Here is a 22,494-nt window from a genome sequence, read left to right as displayed (position 1 = left end):
CCAAGAATCAAGTTCTGCTAATCCAGGACCAGTGTGATGAGTTTCTAATCAGACAAATCTGAATCTCCACCCCGACGGTAACCTGTCCTGTAGTATTATCTTATTTTTTTTTCCACAATTGTATTTAATTGACATATCTGTCAATGCGTGGGCAAAAAACACATTTGTATTTCACATTTCCACTGCTGTCCCTTCCCCAGACAAATGCTGCCACAAGATTTGCCCGAGTCCTCGTTCATTATCTCCAGTCACTGAAGTTCCCTCTGAAGCCATCTAATCTGAGGACTGTAATCCTCCTATTAGTCCTGCAACATTCTGCTAGCTACATCTGCTGACGTGCCCACAGACGGCCACGTTAGGCCCTCCACCCCCCCAGTGACCCCCAGCCTCTCAGGCACCTGCTACCCCCAGGATCCTATTAGCTAATTCCGAGCTATACAGCACTTTAAAGGGATGTGTTGGAGGTAATCTGCACGTTTAGAGTTTTACCCCCAGCAAACCTTGCCTGTAAGCATCCCGGACAATACACCCTAAGTGCTAATCCTATTAGCTTCCATTAGCTCCCAGGATGTCCTAAAAACACCTTGGGGATAAATCTGGGGAAGTAATCGGTTTATGTGCAGCTATGTGGTGCGAAGACATGCACCCCGCCTCCACCTTCTTCTCTGCCAGTGTTGTGATAGCTCGCATCAATAAATGAGAAGACATGCCTCTGATATATTCGCTCATGTCTTTGTAATTTCCAAGTGGACTTTCAGATTCTCTCAACTCTGTGTTTATCCTTTACACTTTCACAGGCGGTTCTGTAAACTGTAATATTTCAAGTTCATTTGACTTCATTGGGGTTTAAGCGGAGGACGAGTATCACTATTTAATGATTCAATCTTGAAAGGGAAAATGTAAACAGTGATCTTGGTCGCAGAGGCATTCCTGGAATTCTTCAGATTCCTCCTTCATATGGATTATGTTGCATTGTGACTGTATTTTCTTCAAATTATGTGTTCTTGGCAGTTTTTGAAAACAAGAACCCTAACCCTAACCCTAAAAATATGTCGATAAAAAATTGCATCACAAGAAAATATAAGATAAACACAATAAAAAAAATGCAATCAAATATATCTGACTATTGTTTTGGTTTGCAAACTTGTTAAAATATTCTGTGGACAGGATGATTAAACCCCTTCTCATGTAACCAACTAGAGATGGTTAAATGAGAAGCACACGGTAGGGCCTGTGGGAACTTGAGCTATATGAAGGCATCCTTTGCAAGGCCTGTTTGATCACAGATAACACTTTGATTAGGCTTTAAGTCTCCTAAGTGAAGTTATAGGCTGTGTCAACCCCTACAGCACATGTTAAAACCGGACGTCTTACAAATATACAGAATCTGAAAATGAAATTGCTAATCATTTTGGCATTTTGTCAGTGAAACTGTTGTTACAGATGAAACTAAATGTCATATTTCCTTAGCAAAGCAGGGGGGCACACACTGCAGCTGCCAAATCCCAGGATTGGACTCCTTGGATTTGCTGTTGCCTGGTTAATCTCATTACAAGAATGAATTAAATGGAAAAATTGCTGACGACTTAGATTGAGCTCTGAGGAGGTCATATCAGACAAGATAGAAGTATTGTCTAGTCTGTGCTAATCCTCCCTCACGCAGCAAACACATGCTAAGCCACAAAGTTCTGTCAGTTGCCTAAAGCAGATTAGTCATAAATAACATGTGAGAGCTGCAGCATCCATTTAAGATTTTAATTTCAAATTTTAAAAAAACCCAAAAAACGATTCAAATGATTTTAATGAATTCCAAAAAAATAACAATGACTTCATATCTAGAAATTACAGATAGTGTGATTTATATCATGGCAGCTGATGAGAACAGAAGCCACATTCACACATTTTCACTTCATTTTCATGTCATTACAGATTCTGGGCTAATCATCAGGTTAATTATATATATCTTTCAAGGTTGCGCCTCTAATCACATTGGCCTGTGGATTAATCACTTGCTTGGGGATCAGCAGCCTTTTCTAAAGCTTACCGCCTGCAAGACTTACAATTTGAATATTTCGCATCTTCACCCAAATGTGATGCAATATTAAGATGCACGCGACAATTGTAAAGTTTTTATTGCAAATTGACCTCATAGTGGGGCACCAGATAGATCATATGAAATAATCTACTACAATATCATGATACTTTTATCAGTTTTAAATGCTTCATAAATATGACTTACAATGACTCAAATATTATTTAAACAAAGAGAGAATAAAGGGAGGAATCTGCATGATGGGCGAGTCCGAAATATAAGAAAAGGAAGTTTGATGGACCTTACCTTTAATGTTTGTGCAATGAACGGAGCTCGAACCTGATTTAGTCCCAGTTCAGGTGGAAACAAAATCCAAAAAAAATATAAAGAGAAATCTTCAGAGAACTCACAAAACGTTTCTCTAACGTTGGTCTCTCACTCCCAACTAAACAGCCTCCCACTAACCAGCCAACTGGTCTGCTGCCAGCTGACTGCCTTAACTAAAAAAGACCTTTTAAATACTGATTCATTTCATCTCCATTAGGCGGCCTTATCTCCTGCATTAATCCCTCCTTGTCCTGACAGCACTGTGATCTCCCATCCAACTGCCTGCTGCACCTTGCAACTGATGTGTAATTACTGGAGCAACGCTGGTCCTAAGCACGGAGTGCTAAACCTCTTTCAACGTTTACCTCACTAATCCCTTGTTAGCACTTTAGACCACGGTTAAGACACCTAAATGCTTAGCTTCCTTTTCCAGTGGCAAAATGGCCAACCCCACCTAAACTGCCATGTGGCCACATGCCGAGGCGTCACAGGACGCCTGTCGTAGACGGCAATAATCCAGCAGCTCAGTGTTGTTGTTGTTTTTCTTCACATGGCTAGTTTGGGTGTCAGAGGTATTGCTCTCCCCAGGGTGCTGTAACAATTTGAACCAAACACGTGTCGCAGTAATTTGATAGAAATCCGACTAAATGTTGTTCGGATCATCCTCTCAGACTTCTTAATCTGGCAGTTTGTAGGCTACGCTACCAGCATGGGCCTGCACGTCTTTGCTGACATGTTTTAATGCCTCAACTCGTATGCGGAGGGGGCAATGCTGGTGAACAGCAGGCATGGGTGAGTTGGTGGTGGTGGTGGGGGGGGGGGGGGGGGGCAGAAAAGCAAAGATCTGGAGAGTTGAGTGAACCTGATGGTCAGTCAAATCACCTGCTATTTTGTGATTCAAATTTACCATTAGTTTTGATTTGCTGGATACTTATCGGCTTAACAGCTTCATTTGATCTATTTAATGTATATTATTGTGATAAATAATGGCCTGTCTGGTTGTTGAGGTCTGAAGTGTTGCTATCACGATGGCCTTTGAATTTATCCAGTTTGGGAAATATTGTGTGTTTATGTGCTTATTTGCAGTGCACGTCATGTACATTTTATGAACTGAGACAACCTAGTAAATGTTTTTCAATGTATTATTTATATTGATTCATGACATCTTGTTCTGATGATTGCTTTATGTATTCGACAAATCCCTCTGACTTCATCATGACCATATTGGAAATAGGCATGTTCTGATTTATATGTTATACTTGGTATATATATATATGCTTTTTTTTAAACCAAATAATGTTAGAGATTAAGTTGAAAATATGCAAATGACCCTATCATATAGTCACTCATTCAAGATGTTCAAATCTGAATTGATTCCAATTTGCATCCTCAGTAAGAAGAATCAGGTTGTTCTGCAGGAGCATAACTCAAAGTCTAACAGATGTGTGTGTGTGTGTGTGTGTCTGTAAATGACACACACACACACTCATTAGTTGAGACAAAGACACGTCAGTGTTCTGAGATGATGTCTCTTTGTCTCAACTAATGGATGGTGTCTCACACACAACAGAGCCGGTGGCCTGACCATTAGCTCCATTATTCTGTCACCTGCTGCTGGATGGCTCTTCTGTTTGTTGGACGGAAGATGTTTCTGCGTACCAGCAAGACATAATCATGTCCAATTAAGAACCTCTCGAGCATCCTGCTCTCTCTTCATTAATCTAATAACGTACCGAGTTACAGCGGCACCACTGCAGGTAGACATCTCAGTACAGCAGACATTAAGAGAGTTCTTCCTAAATATAAAGTACTACTTTTACTGACTACTGCAGTAACAAAATGATTAAGCATCTGCAGTACTGCTGTGACATGTCCTTTTTTATGTGCTGCAATCACCCTTTTCAATTCGCACCAGACATTTTCTGTGGATTCCAAGTCTGTGACAGCCACTGGAGAATGATCCAGGACTTCCAAAATCAAGCCTTGCTGTTTGGGATCATTGTCCGTTTGGAACCTCCGATCAGGATCAACGTGGGGGGAAAGAACCCTAAAAGAAAATTCTTCAAACTGTTTTTGCATGATTTGGTTTCAAACAAGTGATAAATAGTATATTTATATACAGTGGTGTGGGATCATTTTGCTTTCAGCTGCACCCGTGTTCAGATGGTTATGGGGTTAAGTACCAGTGGCATGGATGGTGTGTGATTATAATGGCTTTGTGGATCAGGGATGAGGTGACACAATCGGATAAGTTAGAAATAGGATTACCAAAGAGTTTGCTGACAAAATGAGCAATATTTAAGAGTTTGGAATTGGATGCTGCATGCTGTGTTTACATGTTGTGAAGGATGTAAATATCTATACGATGGTAACCCTACAGGGCAAACAATATGGTTTTTACCATTTTAGGATTCATTGGCATTGTATCCACTGTTATATGACTATTGAAGAGGAGTAGTCAGTTACTTAAACAAGGATTTATAAGGCTTTAATTGTAATCATTTAAGCACTGTGACCAAGATTTAACACATTTCTAGTATTTGTTAAAATTGTTTGAGGAGGAACAGCTTTCCTCACATTTGCGTCTGTGTGGCTTTCTTTTAGTTTTACCGAATAGAGACTAAGATCAGACTTAGGATTTCAGCACTTCTTAGAGTATCTAAACCACTAATTTAAGAGTCTCTGAGGTATAAGCTTTTTATGAGGGATTTCTGTCCATCTTGTTTGCACTGAGCATTATAGAGTCAGAGTGAGGCGAAAGGATCAGAGCAGGTTTAACCTCGAGAAAAAGGCCTGGCTATAAATTCACTGAGCCAGGAGAAGCAACAAACACCATCCATCTTCTAATTGCTTCAACAATCTGGTGTCCAGATCACCATTTCCTGTGATCTTTCCCATTTAACGACAACGGTACCAGAGGTGTAATCCATCTGGGAAAACTCACAGTGATCACAGTGAAATCCATATTGGCAGAAATCTCCAGGATCAAGAAACGCTGAAATAACAGGGAAAGCCTTCTTTCCCAGCGGTATTAGCGTCAGGAAATACACATGGATGCAGTGAAATTCTATAATGGAGACTTGCTCCATACCACAGAGAGATACAGTTAATCATTGCAGACTCAACAGTGCTCCTGTAAAGGTGCTGAAGAGGTGGGATCTATTCATCCTGCAGAGGAAGTGCTGAGCTGTTGATATGCAGTGGAGAGTGCCCGGGATGCTTCTTTCTCCAGTTGATGATGATGATCTCGACACTGAATTGGTCGTAGGTGTGAGTGTGTGTTTGGCTGATTGTCTGTCTCTGTGTTGCCCTGCGATGACCTGGCGGCTTGTCCAGGGTGTACCCCGCCTCTCGCCCATTGACTGTTGGGATAGGCTCCAGCTTGGCCCGCTACCCGGTGCCGGATAGAGCGGTTGGAAAATGAATGAATGATGATGATCTCCTTTTTTTTGGTAAAAATTCCTAAGAATGTTGTTTCTGGTGCACCAGTTCACAAGCTGCACCACTTCCTGTCTGTATGCCTTGTCATTGTCCTTCTGGACAAAGACGACTATTGTATGTGTGTGTGTGTGAGCAGCATGCCAGTCTCCATTGTTTAATCTCAGCAATCCCTCAAAGTGCCTTAACACAAGCTACAATTCACCCAGTCACACATTAAAACAATAGTGGTAGATATCTGTGCCACCACACAAGGCAGCGCATGATCATCAGGAGCAAAAACAACACATGATCATTCCAAAATGTTAGGTTCAAAATCTGTCTCTCTCCACCAACTATCCTATAATTGGGATGACGGCCGCTCTCCCGCCGGAGCCAGAGCTGCTCTGTGTGTGTGATCCGATGAACTGGAATTTGTTGGGCCGCTGAATGCTGAGTGAAAACATCACCAGGGGCCAGTTTTAGTTATGAAAACTAATTTGTGAAGTAAGCCTGACATCAATAACTCAGTAAAGTCATAATGTGGTACTTTTCCAACTGCAGCTCGTTTGGCTGCAACCCTCCATGTGACATGGCTTTTAATGGCAGTGGATTTCTGATTGGTGAATCTGAGTAGTGATGTCAGGCATGAAAGATAAAGCAGATGAAAGGCAGCCATCAACAGCAACATCCCAGTGCTGAGCACACTGTTGAAGTGAAAAGCAAAAAAAAAAAAACAACAGTCTGCTGGAAGCCCATTGGAATCACATGCCATGTTAATGAATGTGGACAAAGAATGTGTAAAGTGAAAGTGATCAAAACACTTAAAATAATCTTTATAACCCCCCCCCCCCCCGCTATAACCAAGTACAATGCATCTTTCCCCAGTGGTTATTGTTATAATTAATTGTACACTGTCCCTGTATAAAAATAACCAACTAACTAAACAGGGAATCTCAACGGACAGATACAGTAAACACAGAACCTTCAAAATAAGACAAAAAGCTCAAAACCAGGACATCTTTCACATTCAGAGAAAAAACTTGACTTGATCTGAGCCTGTTTCGAGCAGATATTTTAATGATATAACTGACAAGATGAGAGTCACAAGTCAGACTGGCTGAAAACCAACACAGGACAACAGAGGGAAGGTTCAATTTGAACCACATTAGAAAAAAAACAAAATCAGACTGGAAACGCACTCAGAGAGTGCAAACCCCCGCCAAGCAGCTCATTACCCTCCTAATTGGATTCACACCGTCCACATGGTGATCTGGATCATCATCAAAAAGTTATAAATTGTTCTTGTTATATTTATACACCAAACATAAAAAGTAAAAGTGAATTGGAGTGTATTTTTAATTGATTTTTGAATTCGTAAATGGAGTTTTCAACAGACAGACAGACAAACAACGTCAAAAACAAGGACTGAAACACAGCAGATTGCTATAGCAAACAATTTCATTAATTTTAGCATTAGTTATCAAACGTAATTTCATTGTGAAAAAATGCTTTGTTTTCCTGATACGTTATGCTCCACTAAATATAGTCACAATTTTGAACCAATCTCTTGCATTATTCAGTGACAATGTGGAATGAAAATCAACATCTGGAGCAATCTTCATGTCTGTGTTAAAAACTGAATATCTCTAAGATGGATGAATGTCATCAACTTTCTTCTTCTTGATTTTCTCACAGTTATTACTGCTTTATTTGTTTTTATGATGAGAACTAGTAGGCTTTACAGAAGCTCCCTGACAAGAGAAAGGTCCTTAAATGTACAAACATTTCTTATCTTTGTGAATATCTATGGTCAGCCCTGAATTCTGGAATTTATATTTTCCATGGAGAGCCAAAGCTTCACCTTTCATTTTCTTTCCCACTGAAAATTTGTTTTGCCTCAATTCGAGTTTAATCGCTGTCCTTTCTAAAGACGTGTATAAAACCACGAAGCGAGAGACACACATGAATGCAGTGAAACGTATCTCCTTAGAACTGTTTCAAGGTTTCGACTTTTATCTCAAATTTGCAAACCTTCATAGAACATTACTTATAGTCATGTTGCTGGCTTTGGTATAACAATTAACATTCTGGTGGGTGAAATGTAGAAGAAGGTTACTGTGATATGATCATGACAGAATACAGGCTTAATTCACTCTGGACAAATCTTAATTAAAATCGCCTTGGGAATAAATTATTTTTTCTGGTTTGAAAATAACATTAAATAGGCTGCTCTTTGCAGTTGTGTGCGCAAAAGCATTGTGGAAAGAACATTTTGTAACTTTGCAACTCAAAGAGTGATGAAATACTCAGTTATGAAAGCGAATATTAACATCCATGCACAATATCACGCACAGGTTGTTTTAGAACATTTCTGCTGGTATGTCCCCCATGATTCCACTTTGTTAATTGTTTACTTCATGTCTAAAATGAAGCTGGCTCCACACAAAGACACCATTGATGACACAGAGTCACATTCTAATGAAATCTGTAAAAGAGCAACGCCTCTAATTCAAATACCAGGACGTGTTCTAGAGTGAGGACATATTTCTGAACCACCAGGCCACAGAGGTAAGAAAGCCTATAATGACAAACAGTGTCTGTTTAGATCTAATTTTCTAACATCATATTTCTTTGTTATTTGTTCGCTTGCGTAGTCTCATATAGAGACTCATTACCGCATGCTGATTTACCATATTTTGCAGGCGACAAAGGCTCATTTTGACCATGAAGTCATCTTTTGCCGTGGTTTTTGCATTCCTCCTCCCGATCATTGGGGCTCAGGTGCCACATTGGGGACCGTGTCCAGAGCCATCGGTTCAGCCGGCTTTCAACCTTAAACAGGTGCAGACTTCTCTGTACAAAATATGATCATGAAAAGTGGATTTCAGTAATAGCATAATGGATTAGAAACAAAAAAGGTATCCTTTTTTGTCTAGAAAAATGTTTCTGGAAGAAATAGTTTACGTAGATTATTTTTATAATTATATGTGATTTAAAGCCGGTAATAGACTTTTCATAGTATTGCAATTGTGTAACATGTATAATGCACCTCTATGTATCTACCCATGCATTATTTATTATATATTATAAACCACTTTTATAAGTGTTCATTCTACAAATAAATGCCAACGGTAAGAGGTTAGTGGATTATTATTACTGATGCAATAAGCTATGAGGAGCTTTTTATTGTTGTTGCTGGTCACAGTTGAGCTGATTTACTATGGTAAAATAATCTAGTAAGTAAAGTTAAATGTGTTTAATTGTCTTTCCTCATTGTAAAAAAAATATTAAAGTTTGAAACAACAATCACTCTGCCTTTACAGAATCCACTTAAGTATGTAGATTTATTCATTCTCTGTCCTGACAGTGTCCCGAATTTTCTTTGAAGTCATACGTTTTTGTCATCGCAGTTCATGGGGAGATGGTTTGAAATTGCCAAATTGCCGGCCCAGTTTGAGAAGGGGCAGTGCATTGAAAACAATTTCACTTTGACAACGGAAAATTCCTTTCGCGTGGCCAGCGCTGAAGTATTGTGAGTTATTTTGGCAATTTATTTTGTGCAAATCAGAACAGCTGCATCATTTGTATTTAATATAATGAAGCATGAAAACTGTTTGAAATAAAACAGAAAAGGTGAGATCAGGAAACTTGATGGGACTGGAGTTGTGGAGGATCCAAAACATCCAGCCAAGTTGGGAGTAAGTTATTCTTATGGTGAGTGAAACATTGAGATTGTAATCCTATGTCCAGTCAGTCTCTTTTAGGTTTCTCTTACTGTGAATTTGGTAAAAAGCATTGTGATGTACTTTTAACATTATTTTTTTTGCCGCCTAACACCACAGTGCTGCCCTTCTCCCCATACTGGATTCTGTCCACTGACTACGTGAACTACGCAGTGGTGTATTCCTGCACAGACATCCTCAGGCTCTTCCACGTTGACTTTGCTTGGATCATGGGACGAACACGATCTCTGCCAGATGCCACTGTCTGGAAGGCCAAGGATGCCTTCGTCAAAAACAACATTGACGTAAGCAGGATGATCATCACCAAGCAGCAGGGCTGCGATAAAAGAATAGAATCAGACATTTGAGAAAATTTGGATTAAGATTGGAACGTGGATAAAAGAAGGTGTGAATGCTTAATTGTTTTATCACATTATCCATTGTTTGTTTATTGCCACTGACTTGGACATTTGTGAGTCTAGAATAACTTTTCAGTTACAGTTTTAGCCATTTAAATCACAGTTAACAATGTATTAAGATTGACTTGTAACATAAAATACAAGAATCACATTGGACTCAAAGGATATAAAAAAAGTTTATGTTTTTAAACAAACAAGATAACACATCTGATTGTATTCAATAAAAGTCAATTCAAATTTCTCTTTGGCATGCTGTTTGATTTGGAGTCTCCACAGTGCAGTATTATTGGTGGTAATGTTTGCCAGTAACATTATCTATTCTTTATAGGCTACAAAACAATGGGCTATCCTGAATGTAGTGCAACTTTACAAGGCATTTTAAAGCAGTTTAATGTTACATGAGACATATGAGATGAAGGTAGCGATTATTACACAAGAAAGAACAAACATTTTCGATTGAAGTATAGTACATGTAGTATAATAGAAACGCACTCAACGAGCGCAGACCTCCACCGAGCAGCTCATTCCCCTCAAAATTACACCAGCCACATTGATGTGGTTTTCAATGTTAAATGTAATATTTTTTTCTAATGTCATTCGGTATCCGATCCAGATGAAATTCGGTGGTGAGATCGAGGTCCTCAGTCCTCACCCTACATTACTGTGTCAAATTCCATAAACATTGGTCAATAATCAACCAAGATATTGAGGAACATATTTTGAAGCTCCAAGGACTGCAATGTTACTGAAGATTTCAAACTGATCCATAATCCAGGGTCTCTTCTGGATCAGCACCAAAAATGTAATAATCTGTTCCTCGTAACATTCCCAACATTTCGTAAAAATGTCATGAAGATCGTCCAGAATCTTTTAGTTATCTTGCGAACAGACAGACGGACAGACAAACAAACGCATGCGATGACATTACCGCCGCCTCGGTGGAGGTAAATATATGTTTGTAAACCCCGTAATATAAAAGCCTGAGTTTTTCTTCAGCCATTTTACAATAGTTAAATTCTCTAATTAAATAAAAAAAAAAATTATTTAAATGTGAAGACACATAATTACACTGTTTCTTCCAGGAAAGCTGGACTCATAACGCAGACATTCTAGTAACTATGAAGCCAAAACTTATTACGGAACCATCCAGGACCACTTCCTTTCTTTCAAGTCGGATTTATTTTCAGCCGGGACCACAATAGATCGGCTGTGTAGCTAATGGTTTAGCATCTCTGACTTAAGTATTTGATGATAAACTGACGTTACGACGTCGTAGTTTGGTTCATCCATGCCACTAAAGGATCGCTTAAACTCGACCATCATGAAACCAGCAGTGGATGAAATGTTTCCCGAGGGCGCTGGACCGTACGTGGACCTGGATGAGGTACGCGCATTAGCTTAGTTACCTCCAGTTAATGCTAAACTGAGGTCATTAGTCCTTCGTTTGTTCTCCTGTTTACAATATGATACATTATTTATTGGTTGGCTATTTGACATAAACTGCTGAAGTTTAAGGTTTATCCAAAGATAAGATAAGATGCTGCGGAGAAAGGAGTAACGTTTACGATTCCAAACTAGGTGTTGCAAGTCTCTGCTGTCTTTTCAGATTTATGGACGACCACAATCAAATATTACTGTTGAATGGATCTCTGCAGATCGGCTGGATTTACGGACGTTGTCCAGCAGCAATGCTGACGGCGTTCTGAAATCAATGTTTGTTTTTAAGCTGCATATGTATGCATTCTCTGATAGGCTGGGGGCAGCACAGGACTGCTGATGGACCTGGCTGCTAATGAAAAGGCTGTTCATTCTGACTTCTTCAATGGTAAAACAACAAATGATACTCATATGACATATTCCTGTCCATTCTGGTCATTCCCTGAAAAATCCTCAGTTCAAGTCACAAAGCATGAGCAGGTAAAAAAGGCACACCGTTTACAGATGAACTTTGGGTTACGTGGTTGTAGTAGGATATTTTCTTAATAATAATAATAATAGTATTATTATTATTATCTTGCTTTATGCCTCTTACACTTTTTTTTTTTAGCCACATAAGACAAACCACACTCATCCAATATTTGATTAACCTGCAAGACCCGTGATCATGCATAAACACCCACGTTGGTGCAGATTGAGCAAACACTTGTACATTATTCAGCTGAATTTACACAGCAGTCTAAATATACTTTCCATTTTAGAGGCATTACAGGTCATTTCAGATTTCTATACAATAATAAAACACAAAACAATATTTGCTCGAGCCAACGATTTCATCCAAATGCCAAATATCTCCAAATCAAGCTGCTCATTAGTCCATTTATAGCTGGTGTTGATTTACTTTCATTTTCCAACTGCTAGCTATGCTTGTGTTTTGACACCATGTCATTAATTGGCTTGGCTGGCCGTGTTACTGGTTGTTTTACAGGATTATTGGGTGTTGTATAAAAGTCTTTCATTTTCATTTTGATGTAAGGAAGTGTATGTCTTGAAGTATTTAATTTGAGGAACTACATAAACTAAAACCTGTCCTCGTGCATTTCTGACAGGTTTGGATGAATATTTTCCCCTCTAGTAGAGCCTAACGCCATCTTTTGGCTGTAATTGTATATCAATGCAAAAATAATTTTACTCTTTAGATACATTGAAGTGAAGTGAGGAGGAGTCAGTCATTGTTGGTTCCACAACAGGAGATCTTTTTACTGGCTTCCAAAGCCAAAAATTGTGTTTTATAATGTAGCGTAATCTCTGTCCCGAGGCACAGCTGCATCAAACAGCCACGACGTCTTGCCATATGCGACACAGATTCCACGTGGGCTTCCTAACATGAGCTATGTGGCAGTTCAATGTGTGAGGCGCATTCAAAATGTCAGGATGCGTTGGCTGCCATTAGAGATTTATGCCACTGAACTGCCTGTAGGCTTCGTCAGTACAGTCCCCAAAACCATAGCCTACATTTTAAATGAGATTTTAAGTGCTCATTCATTTACAGAGTCAGTAACACATAGCTGACATATTGCTTTCACAGTTTGAAAAGCAAAACGGCTGTTAATTGGTGTTATTTCGTGCTGTTCTGGCTTCAGTAGATCTGTGAAACAAAATAGTTGCATTGTAAACGTTTCTATCTAGTTCTCATGTCTTTGTTTTTTTTTTTTTTTTACAAATCATGTTACAAGGCAAATAGGAAATCCCGGTGTGATCAAACTGTTGCTCCAAGAAAAAAATAAAGAAAAAATATTGATCTGATGGAAGGTTTTGGTTAAAATCTGGTGTTTCAAACCTCATCTTACCTTCTGAACCACTGCCAGTTGTGATGATAAAGTTTCATGATATTATCTGGTGCTTATGCTTGTCTAGTTATTTTGGCCTTAAAGATTTGCCACAATTGTCTTGGGTTTGCATTTTTCCATTTATTTTGATCAACTTGTTATCTAAGTCATTTTCCATCAGAAAAACCAAACAATACTATTTTCAGATTGTGGAGGTTTCCTTTTTTTATTTTCATATCCAATAATGTCATGAATTGAATATATTTACATTGTTGACTTAATTTTTGGATTTAGGGTTCTTTTTTTTCCAAACAATCAGTTGAATAAAAATTTGAAAATAATCCAGTCTAAACCAGTCCTGGTTTTTATTTCACACAGATTAGACCCTTAATAGTACATTACTTTCACAAGTGATTAATGTGCACATTAATTATTTTGCCAATCACTAAATCAATAGATGCATTCTAAAGAAAAGCCATATACTATAAAATAGTCAATGAAAAGAGCGGCACATGCAGGAAACAGACTGAAAAGCATCTCCTCATAGTTAGGGTCTCCCCTTAGTTGCACCTATTGAACAGTTTAACATTCTGTGGAAAGTGAAGGTTGATGTTCATTTAAGCGGCTTCTTGGTGAGCAGAAGCCAGCAATGTGGCACGTATCCCCCGACATGTTCATACAGTTCTCCTGCTGACCTCTGACCTCCCAGAATGTCAGAGGCATTTCCAATTCCTTTTACTTTTATCACCCTGCACCGCTCTAACCCTCCAGCCCGTAATGTTACTGTAATTGATTGGAGAATGTGGAGAATGCTTGTCTTGGAGAAACATCGGCAGCTTAAACAGTGCTTCATTGTCCCATTATGTAACTTTAGTGTAGTGATTATGTCTTTGCTTTCCAACTGCAGATTTTGAAGACCTGTTTGATGATGATGACATCCAGTGACGGAGACACTAACTTCTGTCTTCAGAGGACAAGATGGATGACATTCCACTCTACTGGTGGAGGGCAACACAACCATTAACTGTCTAATGACATACGATTTCCTTTCATAGTTGTCCTAGTATCAGGCGTCTTAAAGTATCCTTAAAAAGTCGTCTCTGGCTCCAGATGTTGTGAAATTCTTAAGATCCTAAGGATTCCTTTATGTACGGAAGTTATGAGCTTGTTTTGTGCTTGTCTTCGGCTGCTTCTGTGCATCAGAGAACACCTGTTAGAAGGATAATTCTACATGCAGCATGACAGGCAGAGGCTCCATATGTTGTCACCATTAAACAAGCTGCAGATGTCATACGATAGATCATGCTTTTCCAGAATGACTTGCATGGTTTTTATACCTGCGGCGCTTCATTGTGCATCATGAATTTGTTCTGTAATTAAGCATCCGAAGTTATCTTATGTGGTGAATTCAATACGTGGCACTGGTCAAATATCAATAAATAGCATTTTGTAAATGTGAAGTTGTAAGTGCGTGGAAGTATGTTTATTTTTGGTTATTTATTTAATGCATTGTGAGCAAATTTTACAAAGTGAGAACAGCGATAACTCTCACTATGTGTCCTTGTCCTTGGATATCTGCACACGGAGGATCTGAAACCTACCTGGGTACTGCATGCATGTAAATGTGTTCAATAAAGCAAGGAATAAAAATTCATTGTTTTTACATCTGTTAAATATTAATGTCTATGAATTCATCAACAAATAGAATTGGAATGGTAGGTATTCAAATGTCAGTTTTCTTCAGTACATAAATACCAGCAACAAAAGAGACCTGTATTTATTCTAGCAAATGTACCAAACATTAATAATAGCAGTATTTGTCAGGGACAGAGGACTTCCTGAAAAACCATCAAAAATATAATAATGATTGAATGCTGCAGATAAATCACCTACTGCTAATCCAAGTTTATTAATTACATTTAAACTTGATACACTTATAACTATTTCATCTGTGCTACAGTTAATAATTGTAGTTACACATCTTTAAATTACCCTGTAAACCATTGTGACATTTTATTCAATGTATAATTGCAAAATGTAAGAGCAGCAAGATCAACCTGCAGTTAGACAGGCTTGAAACTCCAGAAAATAAATTAACATTTGAAGGAAAGCTGCTTCAAAAGAAACTGTCTTTGGAATAAATGCTCTGCTCTGGGGCTCATCTTTTGTCATTTTCTATACGTAAATATTTGCTGGGCAATGAGACTCAATCTCTTCTATCAGCAAGAACTTCATCTGAAGTTCAATGTTCAGATTCTTAGGGCTGTATTTACAGCATATTGGGGGTTTAATAATATTCAGCACAAGTTGCAACCACAAAAGAGACTTCTAAAAGAGTAAAACTGCATTATTTAATAGCTTGCCATACCAAATCCACAATCCAAAAAACCTGTCCTGTCAGTGCATACATTTCCTGCAGTTGTGTATAAGACACTCAGCAACAAGCACTGAAAACAAGCTGATTAGGTTTTACAAAATGAACCTCGGGAATCAAGATCAATCAACACCAATTACCAATAAAGTGTCTGTCTAAGAAAAATATTAAACAGAAAATTCGATCTGTGAAAGAAAAACTGCAGAATAAAAGTGTGTTATTGTTTCAGGAGATTATTGAAAAATCTAATTTTGGATGTGATGGCTGATGTAAAAACTAGTGTCAAGAAATGTTGAAATTCCTTCAAGAGCAGGAAGATCAGTTGAAGAAAGGGGTCATAAAAATTCTCCTTCTGTCCAACCAACACGAGAAGTCAAGATCATGATACCAAATAATAAATGAGCTTTGCAGTATTAATAACCCAGTCTTAGTAATGAGATGTTTTCTGTATGTCTGTATGACTGTATGACTCCCGTGACCCACAAAGCAGAGAGATGATGGACGGATGTCTCTTTTCCTGCCTATTCATTAGATTCTGTGAAGGTACGCACAAGTAATTATTAAACCACTGTGGGTTCACGACAAAAGAAAAGTGTAGAGTGTGCATATTTAATATGTATGTTAGTGTAAATGTGTCCTGCATGATTTCGCCCTCGTTTCCATGGCTCTCAGAACACACTCCACGGACTTGGGCTGCACGCTGAGAGGCTACGTGGCACAATGCAGGTATGAGAAATCTGTGGTGAACAAACAGTGCTGACATTCTGGTTCTAATGGCTGCACACGTGTTCACCAGCAGCACCTTTATGAGTGGGCTCAGTACGAGGCCTGCCTTGTCTCACGACTTTACCTTCGTGCTGTTGGATAAAAGAGCAGAGAGTCTTTTTTAGGAAACTCTCCATGAAACTGGCCGGTCTTGTATTATTTTTCTTGTCCACAGGTTATTGGTCTGGCTCAATCATAATAATAATAATAATAAAAAATATATCTCATCTGATAAAACCCCCAAAGTGATATGCAGTGATTTTCCTCTGATCCAAGCAGCTCAGTAATTTTCAACATTTTATAGCAACACATCAAAACGGCTGCAGCCCTGCTTGTATAAAACACTGAACTGGTAAAAATAAAAAGTCCCATTCATGATCATCTTTAGACAATCCTATTGATCTTATTGTCAATATAGAGGGAATTTAAAAAAAAAAGTATATTCTTTATTATGCATCATAATAAACAAGAACATCAAAGCTATCTCATGCTGTACAGTTTGTCATCTCTGTGAAAGCTGCTGGTGTTTCCATGTAAATCTCTCCTGTGCCGTTTTTGCAGTTTATATTTTATACCCACTGAGCTGTTTAAATGTTAAAATCGGCTAGTGCCACCTTTTCGCCCCTCCTAATTACAGGAACCCTTATTGGTTGAATGGATGGATGGAATTGCTGGGGGCCAATCCTGGAGCGCCTGCCAGCATGCCGGAGCCACATGATATGCCTTTTTGTTTTTAATGATCAAGTTGGCTCTTTAAAAATGTTCCCCTGCCTCTCCCTCCCATACAGGATAGAAGAGGGCTTGAGGGATTGGACAGGACATACAACAACAGTACAGTGAATACACCCCCCCCTCCCCCCTCAAGAGGCTGCGACCAGAGGAGGCCCCATCTTCAGCGGCTCAGCAGGTAAGTGCTGATGTGAATCCTGCATGCGCTAAAGTTATAAAGTTTTAGTCCAGAGTGAAAACAACTGCCTGCAAATTCAAGTCTTATTCATTATTCAACTGTGACAGACTCTCTTTCCTTTTGAGCACAGCAAGTTTAATTCGACAGCCACTTGTGAAGTAACAGAGAAGAACAATTCCGGCTTCAAGCTGTCCGATTGTTTCATTTCAGACACCATATTTGACATCCTGATAGTTGAATTCTTCCCAGTAATCTCTCAAATACTCTATTAAAGCATGTCCCCAATCCTTTCTATTGTCTTGGCATGAGCCAGTTCAATGAAAGCTCTCAATTTGTTCTAAGCAATTTGTCTTCTCATTAACATATCTTGCAGTTTGCTGAAAAGCTCTCCACGAAAGAAACCCGACACATTAATCATTAACCCAAGCCTGGTTTCATGGCAAGACATTATTGCTTTCGCCAGATGTTCGTGCTGCGATTCCATCCTCAGATATTCAGCACTATGAGTGAATATTATATTTCTGTCTTTAACCTCAGGAAGCATATACAACAAAAAAAATGGCACGTGCTGGAAGATCGGTCCTCACCCACGCAGGATTCCTCTTTGCTGTTATTTTATTGCCAGGTGAGATCTCACTTTTAAAAACTTTACATATTTTTAAAACATAGCCATTTAATTGTTAGAAATCCACTGTAAAGTAAAACAATGCTCCTCTTCCACTTGTTTGTTTCATGCTCATGAACAGATGCAGCTCTCCCACTCAGGATAGTATATATATCTAACCTTTTTACCAGAGGACTTCATAATTTACAATGATAATGAAATGATTTTTATCTTTAGTAGTACTTTATAATACATTTAAAAAAATCAGCTTCTTGCTGTGTTCTTAGTATTTGTCTACAATGATGACATTTAGGGCAGTGGGATGATGGTTGGTTGTGACTTTCATTTTCCAAATTCCAAAGAATGATTTCTGGATGCTTTGTGAAATAAAAGTGAAAAATGTCTCATCAATAACAGGAACAACTGGGAAAAGGACAGCAATATTAGAATAGGTTTTATTTTATTTCTTGTAATCATTTTCATTCCATGCTTGTGTTTTTTTTTTTGCCAGAGGTGAACTGTATGAAGGTATATTTACTCAAGTACTGCACTAAAGCAGATTCAGGCAAATTGATTATTTTTCCTCCACTGCATTTCTCTGATATCTTTCGTGATGGTTTAGCTGGCCATTTTGTTGATAGTACTTATACAAAGACTGAATATTTACTTCAGTAGACTCTTGAACGCAGGGCCTGCACTTGCACTTGTCACGCAGTATTTCTTACTGCTGCATGGCTACTTTTACTGGAGTGATTCATAGTGTCAGTATTTCTAAGATCCTGTCTGTGGCCTTATGCACATTAATAATGACAGAATTACAGAGACAGAATTACCCATATCCCCCCCAACACTGAAACAGCATGACATTTTGATGAGCGCAGCGGCCTCGGAGCACTAAATCCTTCCAGAGTCATTAAGGAGACATTCGTCCGTGCACCGCTGGGAGCTTCTTCCATAATCAGCTGACTTGGCTGTTAGTTGTAGACATCTGAAGAAAACCCCTAATGGAGCAGAAGACACCCCACCTGTGGAAGCATGAATGTAGACAGTCAATCCCCCCTCCCCTCCCCACCTCCCCTAATTTCCCTTCCTTTCACTTTTACAGTGTTCTGGTAATTGTTTTTTGCGAGGGCTCACACTTTGTGGTTTTACAGCTTAAAGAGGCCTCCAGGAGTTCTATAAACTCCATCAATCTGGTTCAAAGTCTGACGGAGTGTTTTTGGGGCTGTGTCAGGGTCTGGGGGAGGAGGGAGCGGTGTTTAATCAGCAGGCTGCTGCTTATGTCAGGGCGCCAGAGCACCAGCGCCTGCAGGGTTTCACTGAGGGGCTTATTAGCCAACCAGCGGTTTGCCCTGATGTTGAGGGAAAGCTCAACATCTGGACCTTATTAGCTGATGTTTCTGCTGCTGCTTGTCTTTTGTAGAGTTTCTGGGGGCGGTTCCAGTGGAGCAAAGCAGGCAGGAGGATGGTGAGGACCAGAGACGTGGCATGTGGGACACGTTGGCTTATAAGTCATGGAGTGAGGAAGACATTTATAAAGGATCATTCAACTAGCCTCCTTTTCGCCTATATAATAATATAACTTTCAAAGTTTAAGAAAATGTTTATATTGCTCAAATTAAAGCTGGAAACCAGTGTTGACATTTACAATATTTATTTTATACTGGCATTAATGAATATAAACTTTATTAACTGATTAGTCTATCCAAGCAAATGAACTGATGAAACTGAAACTATGAAAGTTACTACCAGTACAAATGTTATGATGTTCGGCTTAGTTGGAAGTGTCCCAGAGAAATAGCGTTATTAAGAATGATGGTACAATTATTTATTTTCTTTTATTGGGTAACTTTACATCATTTGAATTCGTTACTGTGGAGCTCTAATATCAACAGCACCAAAGAATACGGTGTAGAAATATTTCACCTACAAACAAAATACCAAAACATTATAAATAGAAAAAAAACATTCAACATCTTTTCAAACACAAAACTAATCACATACAAAAGAATGGGTTGATGCTTTTGTGTGACGGAGCTGTGAGCTGAAAATGCTGCCGATAAATGCTGCACTGTCCATGGTGCTGAAGTAGTAGCAGGCAACCGTGTCTTTTCTCTCATCTCCATCATTCTTCCAGTTTCCTCTTGGATCTCTAATATTCTCTAATGTATCTATTTTATATAATACATTTTATTCCATGCTGTCGCCTTTATATTCTATAGACTAGTATAACGGCTATCCATGCGGGAACAGTGTGTCGTCACAGCGGAGTGAGAGAATAACAGGGACTCACTTTACTGCCTGCCTAATATTTGTACACGTTTATGCTGCTTCTGGCTCCACAGCCCATCATTCAGCCTCGTTGCTGTCTCGTCCCGTTTCAGCGCCTGCAGTATCTGATGACGTGAACGCCGAGGCTGCGGCGAGCTTCACTAAGCTAATTCGCAACAGAAGGAATGCCCCCTTCATGGCGGCGCCCCAGTTCAAACGCCTGCCAGACTTCTGGGGCTGGTACAAGCACTTCATGGACACTCAGAACCAGGAAGGAGTACGTTTGTTTCACATCAATTATCCAGTCTCTCAAGTCAGGATTGTAAAAGAGACCCCCCCCTCAGTCTTTTTTTATAATTTCATACAGTTTTTAACAAGTTTCCTGGCTTTCCTCTGGAATAAATAATTTATTGTCCTAGTCATGATTGCATAAATGTATCAATTTGCTATTAATCTTTTAATAGCACGTCTTCAGTACAAGACGAGACAAGCCACGAGATGATCAGCTGAATATGGACAGACAGTTCTTTATAGAGGATTTGTGTGAAACTAGCATCTCTATTAAGCGCTTTGAATTCCTTTATGTTTAGCATGTCATTTAGCTGGAAGTGGCAAACCTAAATTCATTTTGTTTCCTGCCCTATAATCATGTTAGGTTGAGGATCTCGATCGTTTGTACGTGGCCTACCTGCAGAACAAGCACCGATCAGAAGAGGGTCCAACCTTCAACCACTACCTGACTCACCTCAGTGAAATCTACAAGGCTTGTGCCAACTCGGATGATCCAGAGTGCATCGCTGAGTCCACCAGCAAACCGAAGGCTGCAGTTGTGATGCCCGCCCCCATTAAGTCTGCCGCCGTCAGGTTGTGCAACCCTTACCTCGACCCCTACTGCCGCTTCCCTCTCACTCCCAATGCTGCTGCTCCACAGACAGCTCCAGCCAAGGCGCCAGCACCTATCCTCACCCCCATCTTGCCCTCACCGATGAAGGGCCCCGCTGGCTTCTACCACCATGCCCCTGTCCTGGAGCCGTTCCTGAGTACTGAGCAGCAGACTGAACTGATGAGGATCTGCAACCCTGAAGATGTGGAGTGCTTGCAGTATCACCTGAGGGCAGCTTACGGCTACCGCCCAGCCCCTGGCCCCGCCCCATCCTATGCTGCTCTCAACTGTGACCCCAAGAACCCCTACTGCATGCCTCCCCTGGTCCACAAGGCCCCCACTGGCTTCTACCACCGGCTTTACCCCACCTGTGACCCAGCAGTTGATCCTCTGTGTGTGGCTAAAGTTGCTGCTCCTGCTCCCCTCGCTGCAGAGGAGGCACCAAAAGAGCAACACTGCAATCCTCTGTTTGATGTTGGCTGCAACCCCCTGACTGCCACCAAGTTGTCCAGCCTCACCAAACCCGTGCTGCTTTACGCACCCAAAGACGGGCCTGCCCCTCCTGCTGCTCCTCTGTCCTGCGACCCTCGGTATGACCCATACTGCATACGGGCGGCCGCCGCCGCCCTGCGCAGGCCTGCTCCACAGATCCCCGAGCACCAGGTCTGAATCTGAAGTCCCGATACTAGAAATATAGAATTCAATGCTTTGACTAAACTAGTGTAATCTCGCTTTTGGCATTATTCATCTTTTTCATCTTTTATTCCTTTTCATATAGTTAACTCAAAATGGGTTAACTCAAAACGTCTTCACTTTGCATCTGTTTTGAAACCCCCCCCCCACACAAATCAATCAATCAACCAGGTTCGCTACTAACTTGGTGTCCACGGCAAGACCAAGGAGGGCTACGACTGCTATGTGCACTATGACAAAGACTGCACCCCTGTCCAGTCTGACCACAAAGCCAGGGCCATCAAGGCTCCAGTCAAGCCCTTCTGCCATCCATACGACCACAACTGTGGCAAGTTTGCTTCACCCGTCGGTATTGAGGAGGCCCCAAAGCACGTCAAGGATGGTACGATCCTGCCCCACCCAGACTGTGACCCAGAATACGACTACAACTGTCGCCTGCGTCCAGCTGAGCCCGCCATAGTGTCTGAGGAGCCAGCTGCTGCTGAGGGGAAGGCCGCTAAAGACGCCACTGTCCCACGCTTTGGAGACTTCCTCAGGAGCATCATGCGCCAGCAGAAGTAGGAATAACAACAACTTTACAGACTCCATGGAAAACAAACTTCCACCGAATCACAAAGTATAAAACATATAGCGCTTAAATTCTCTGATCATCTGAAGTGAGCAACATAGATATTATGTAAAACCCGTGGGATAAACATTTCATGTATGCACGTTTGTAGAAGAGAGTCATGTGGATATATTTGTGATAGATAAAGGCTAGTTAGAATTTGACTGTGGGCAAGAATAGCTCTCTTTTGTACATTCTCTCCTT

At 40.1% G+C, this 22,494-nt stretch overlaps 3 protein-coding genes across 3 annotated transcripts; all 3 read left to right on the top strand.

The window, feature by feature from the left end:
* Nucleotides 1-8,303: 8,303 nt before the first annotated feature.
* Nucleotides 8,304-10,161, top strand: apoda.1 (apolipoprotein Da, duplicate 1). Its single transcript, XM_068749056.1, has 5 exons — nt 8,304-8,347; nt 8,482-8,620; nt 9,190-9,311; nt 9,408-9,493; nt 9,622-10,161. The coding sequence occupies exons 2-5, from the start codon at nt 8,504-8,506 to the stop codon at nt 9,867-9,869; spliced, it is 573 nt and encodes a 190-aa protein (XP_068605157.1). The 5' UTR covers nt 8,304-8,347; nt 8,482-8,503; the 3' UTR covers nt 9,870-10,161.
* A 965-nt stretch (nt 10,162-11,126) lies between these two features.
* On the top strand, nt 11,127-14,821 carry LOC137904870 (COP9 signalosome complex subunit 9). The gene is made up of 3 exons (XM_068749081.1): nt 11,127-11,304; nt 11,673-11,745; nt 14,094-14,821. Exons 1-3 carry the CDS (start codon nt 11,209-11,211, stop codon nt 14,129-14,131), a joined length of 207 nt encoding a protein of 68 aa, XP_068605182.1. The 5' UTR covers nt 11,127-11,208; the 3' UTR covers nt 14,132-14,821.
* Nucleotides 14,822-16,280: 1,459 nt separating this feature from the next.
* Nucleotides 16,281-22,244, top strand: and2 (actinodin2). The gene is given in 6 exon segments (XM_068748855.1): nt 16,281-16,286; nt 19,071-19,149; nt 19,260-19,355; nt 20,221-20,384; nt 20,763-21,653; nt 21,855-22,244. Coding segments are annotated over 6 exon segments (1,626 nt in total).
* The last annotated feature ends 250 nt before the right edge of the window (nt 22,245-22,494 follow it).

Source organism: Brachionichthys hirsutus, chromosome 15, assembly GCF_040956055.1.
Source record: "Brachionichthys hirsutus isolate HB-005 chromosome 15, CSIRO-AGI_Bhir_v1, whole genome shotgun sequence".
In the NCBI taxonomy this organism is placed as follows: Eukaryota; Metazoa; Chordata; class Actinopteri; order Lophiiformes; family Brachionichthyidae; genus Brachionichthys; species Brachionichthys hirsutus.
This window is presented reverse-complemented; position numbering and strand designations above follow the sequence as displayed.

Excerpts from the sequence above, each read along its gene's own strand:
- apoda.1 (XM_068749056.1), top strand. The coding sequence starts at position 8,504 with ATGAAGTCATCTTTTGCCGTGGTTTTTGCATTCCTCCTCCCGATCATT. Across the intron at positions 8,621-9,189 it reads CGGCTTTCAACCTTAAACAG|TTCATGGGGAGATGGTTTGA; the intron begins GTGCAGACTTCT and ends TTGTCATCGCAG. Across the intron at positions 9,494-9,621 it reads GGGAGTAAGTTATTCTTATG|TGCTGCCCTTCTCCCCATAC; the intron begins GTGAGTGAAACA and ends CTAACACCACAG.
- LOC137904870 (XM_068749081.1), top strand. The coding sequence starts at position 11,209 with ATGCCACTAAAGGATCGCTTAAACTCGACCATCATGAAACCAGCAGTG. Across the intron at positions 11,305-11,672 it reads CGTACGTGGACCTGGATGAG|GCTGGGGGCAGCACAGGACT; the intron begins GTACGCGCATTA and ends ATTCTCTGATAG. Across the intron at positions 11,746-14,093 it reads TCATTCTGACTTCTTCAATG|ATTTTGAAGACCTGTTTGAT; the intron begins GTAAAACAACAA and ends TTCCAACTGCAG.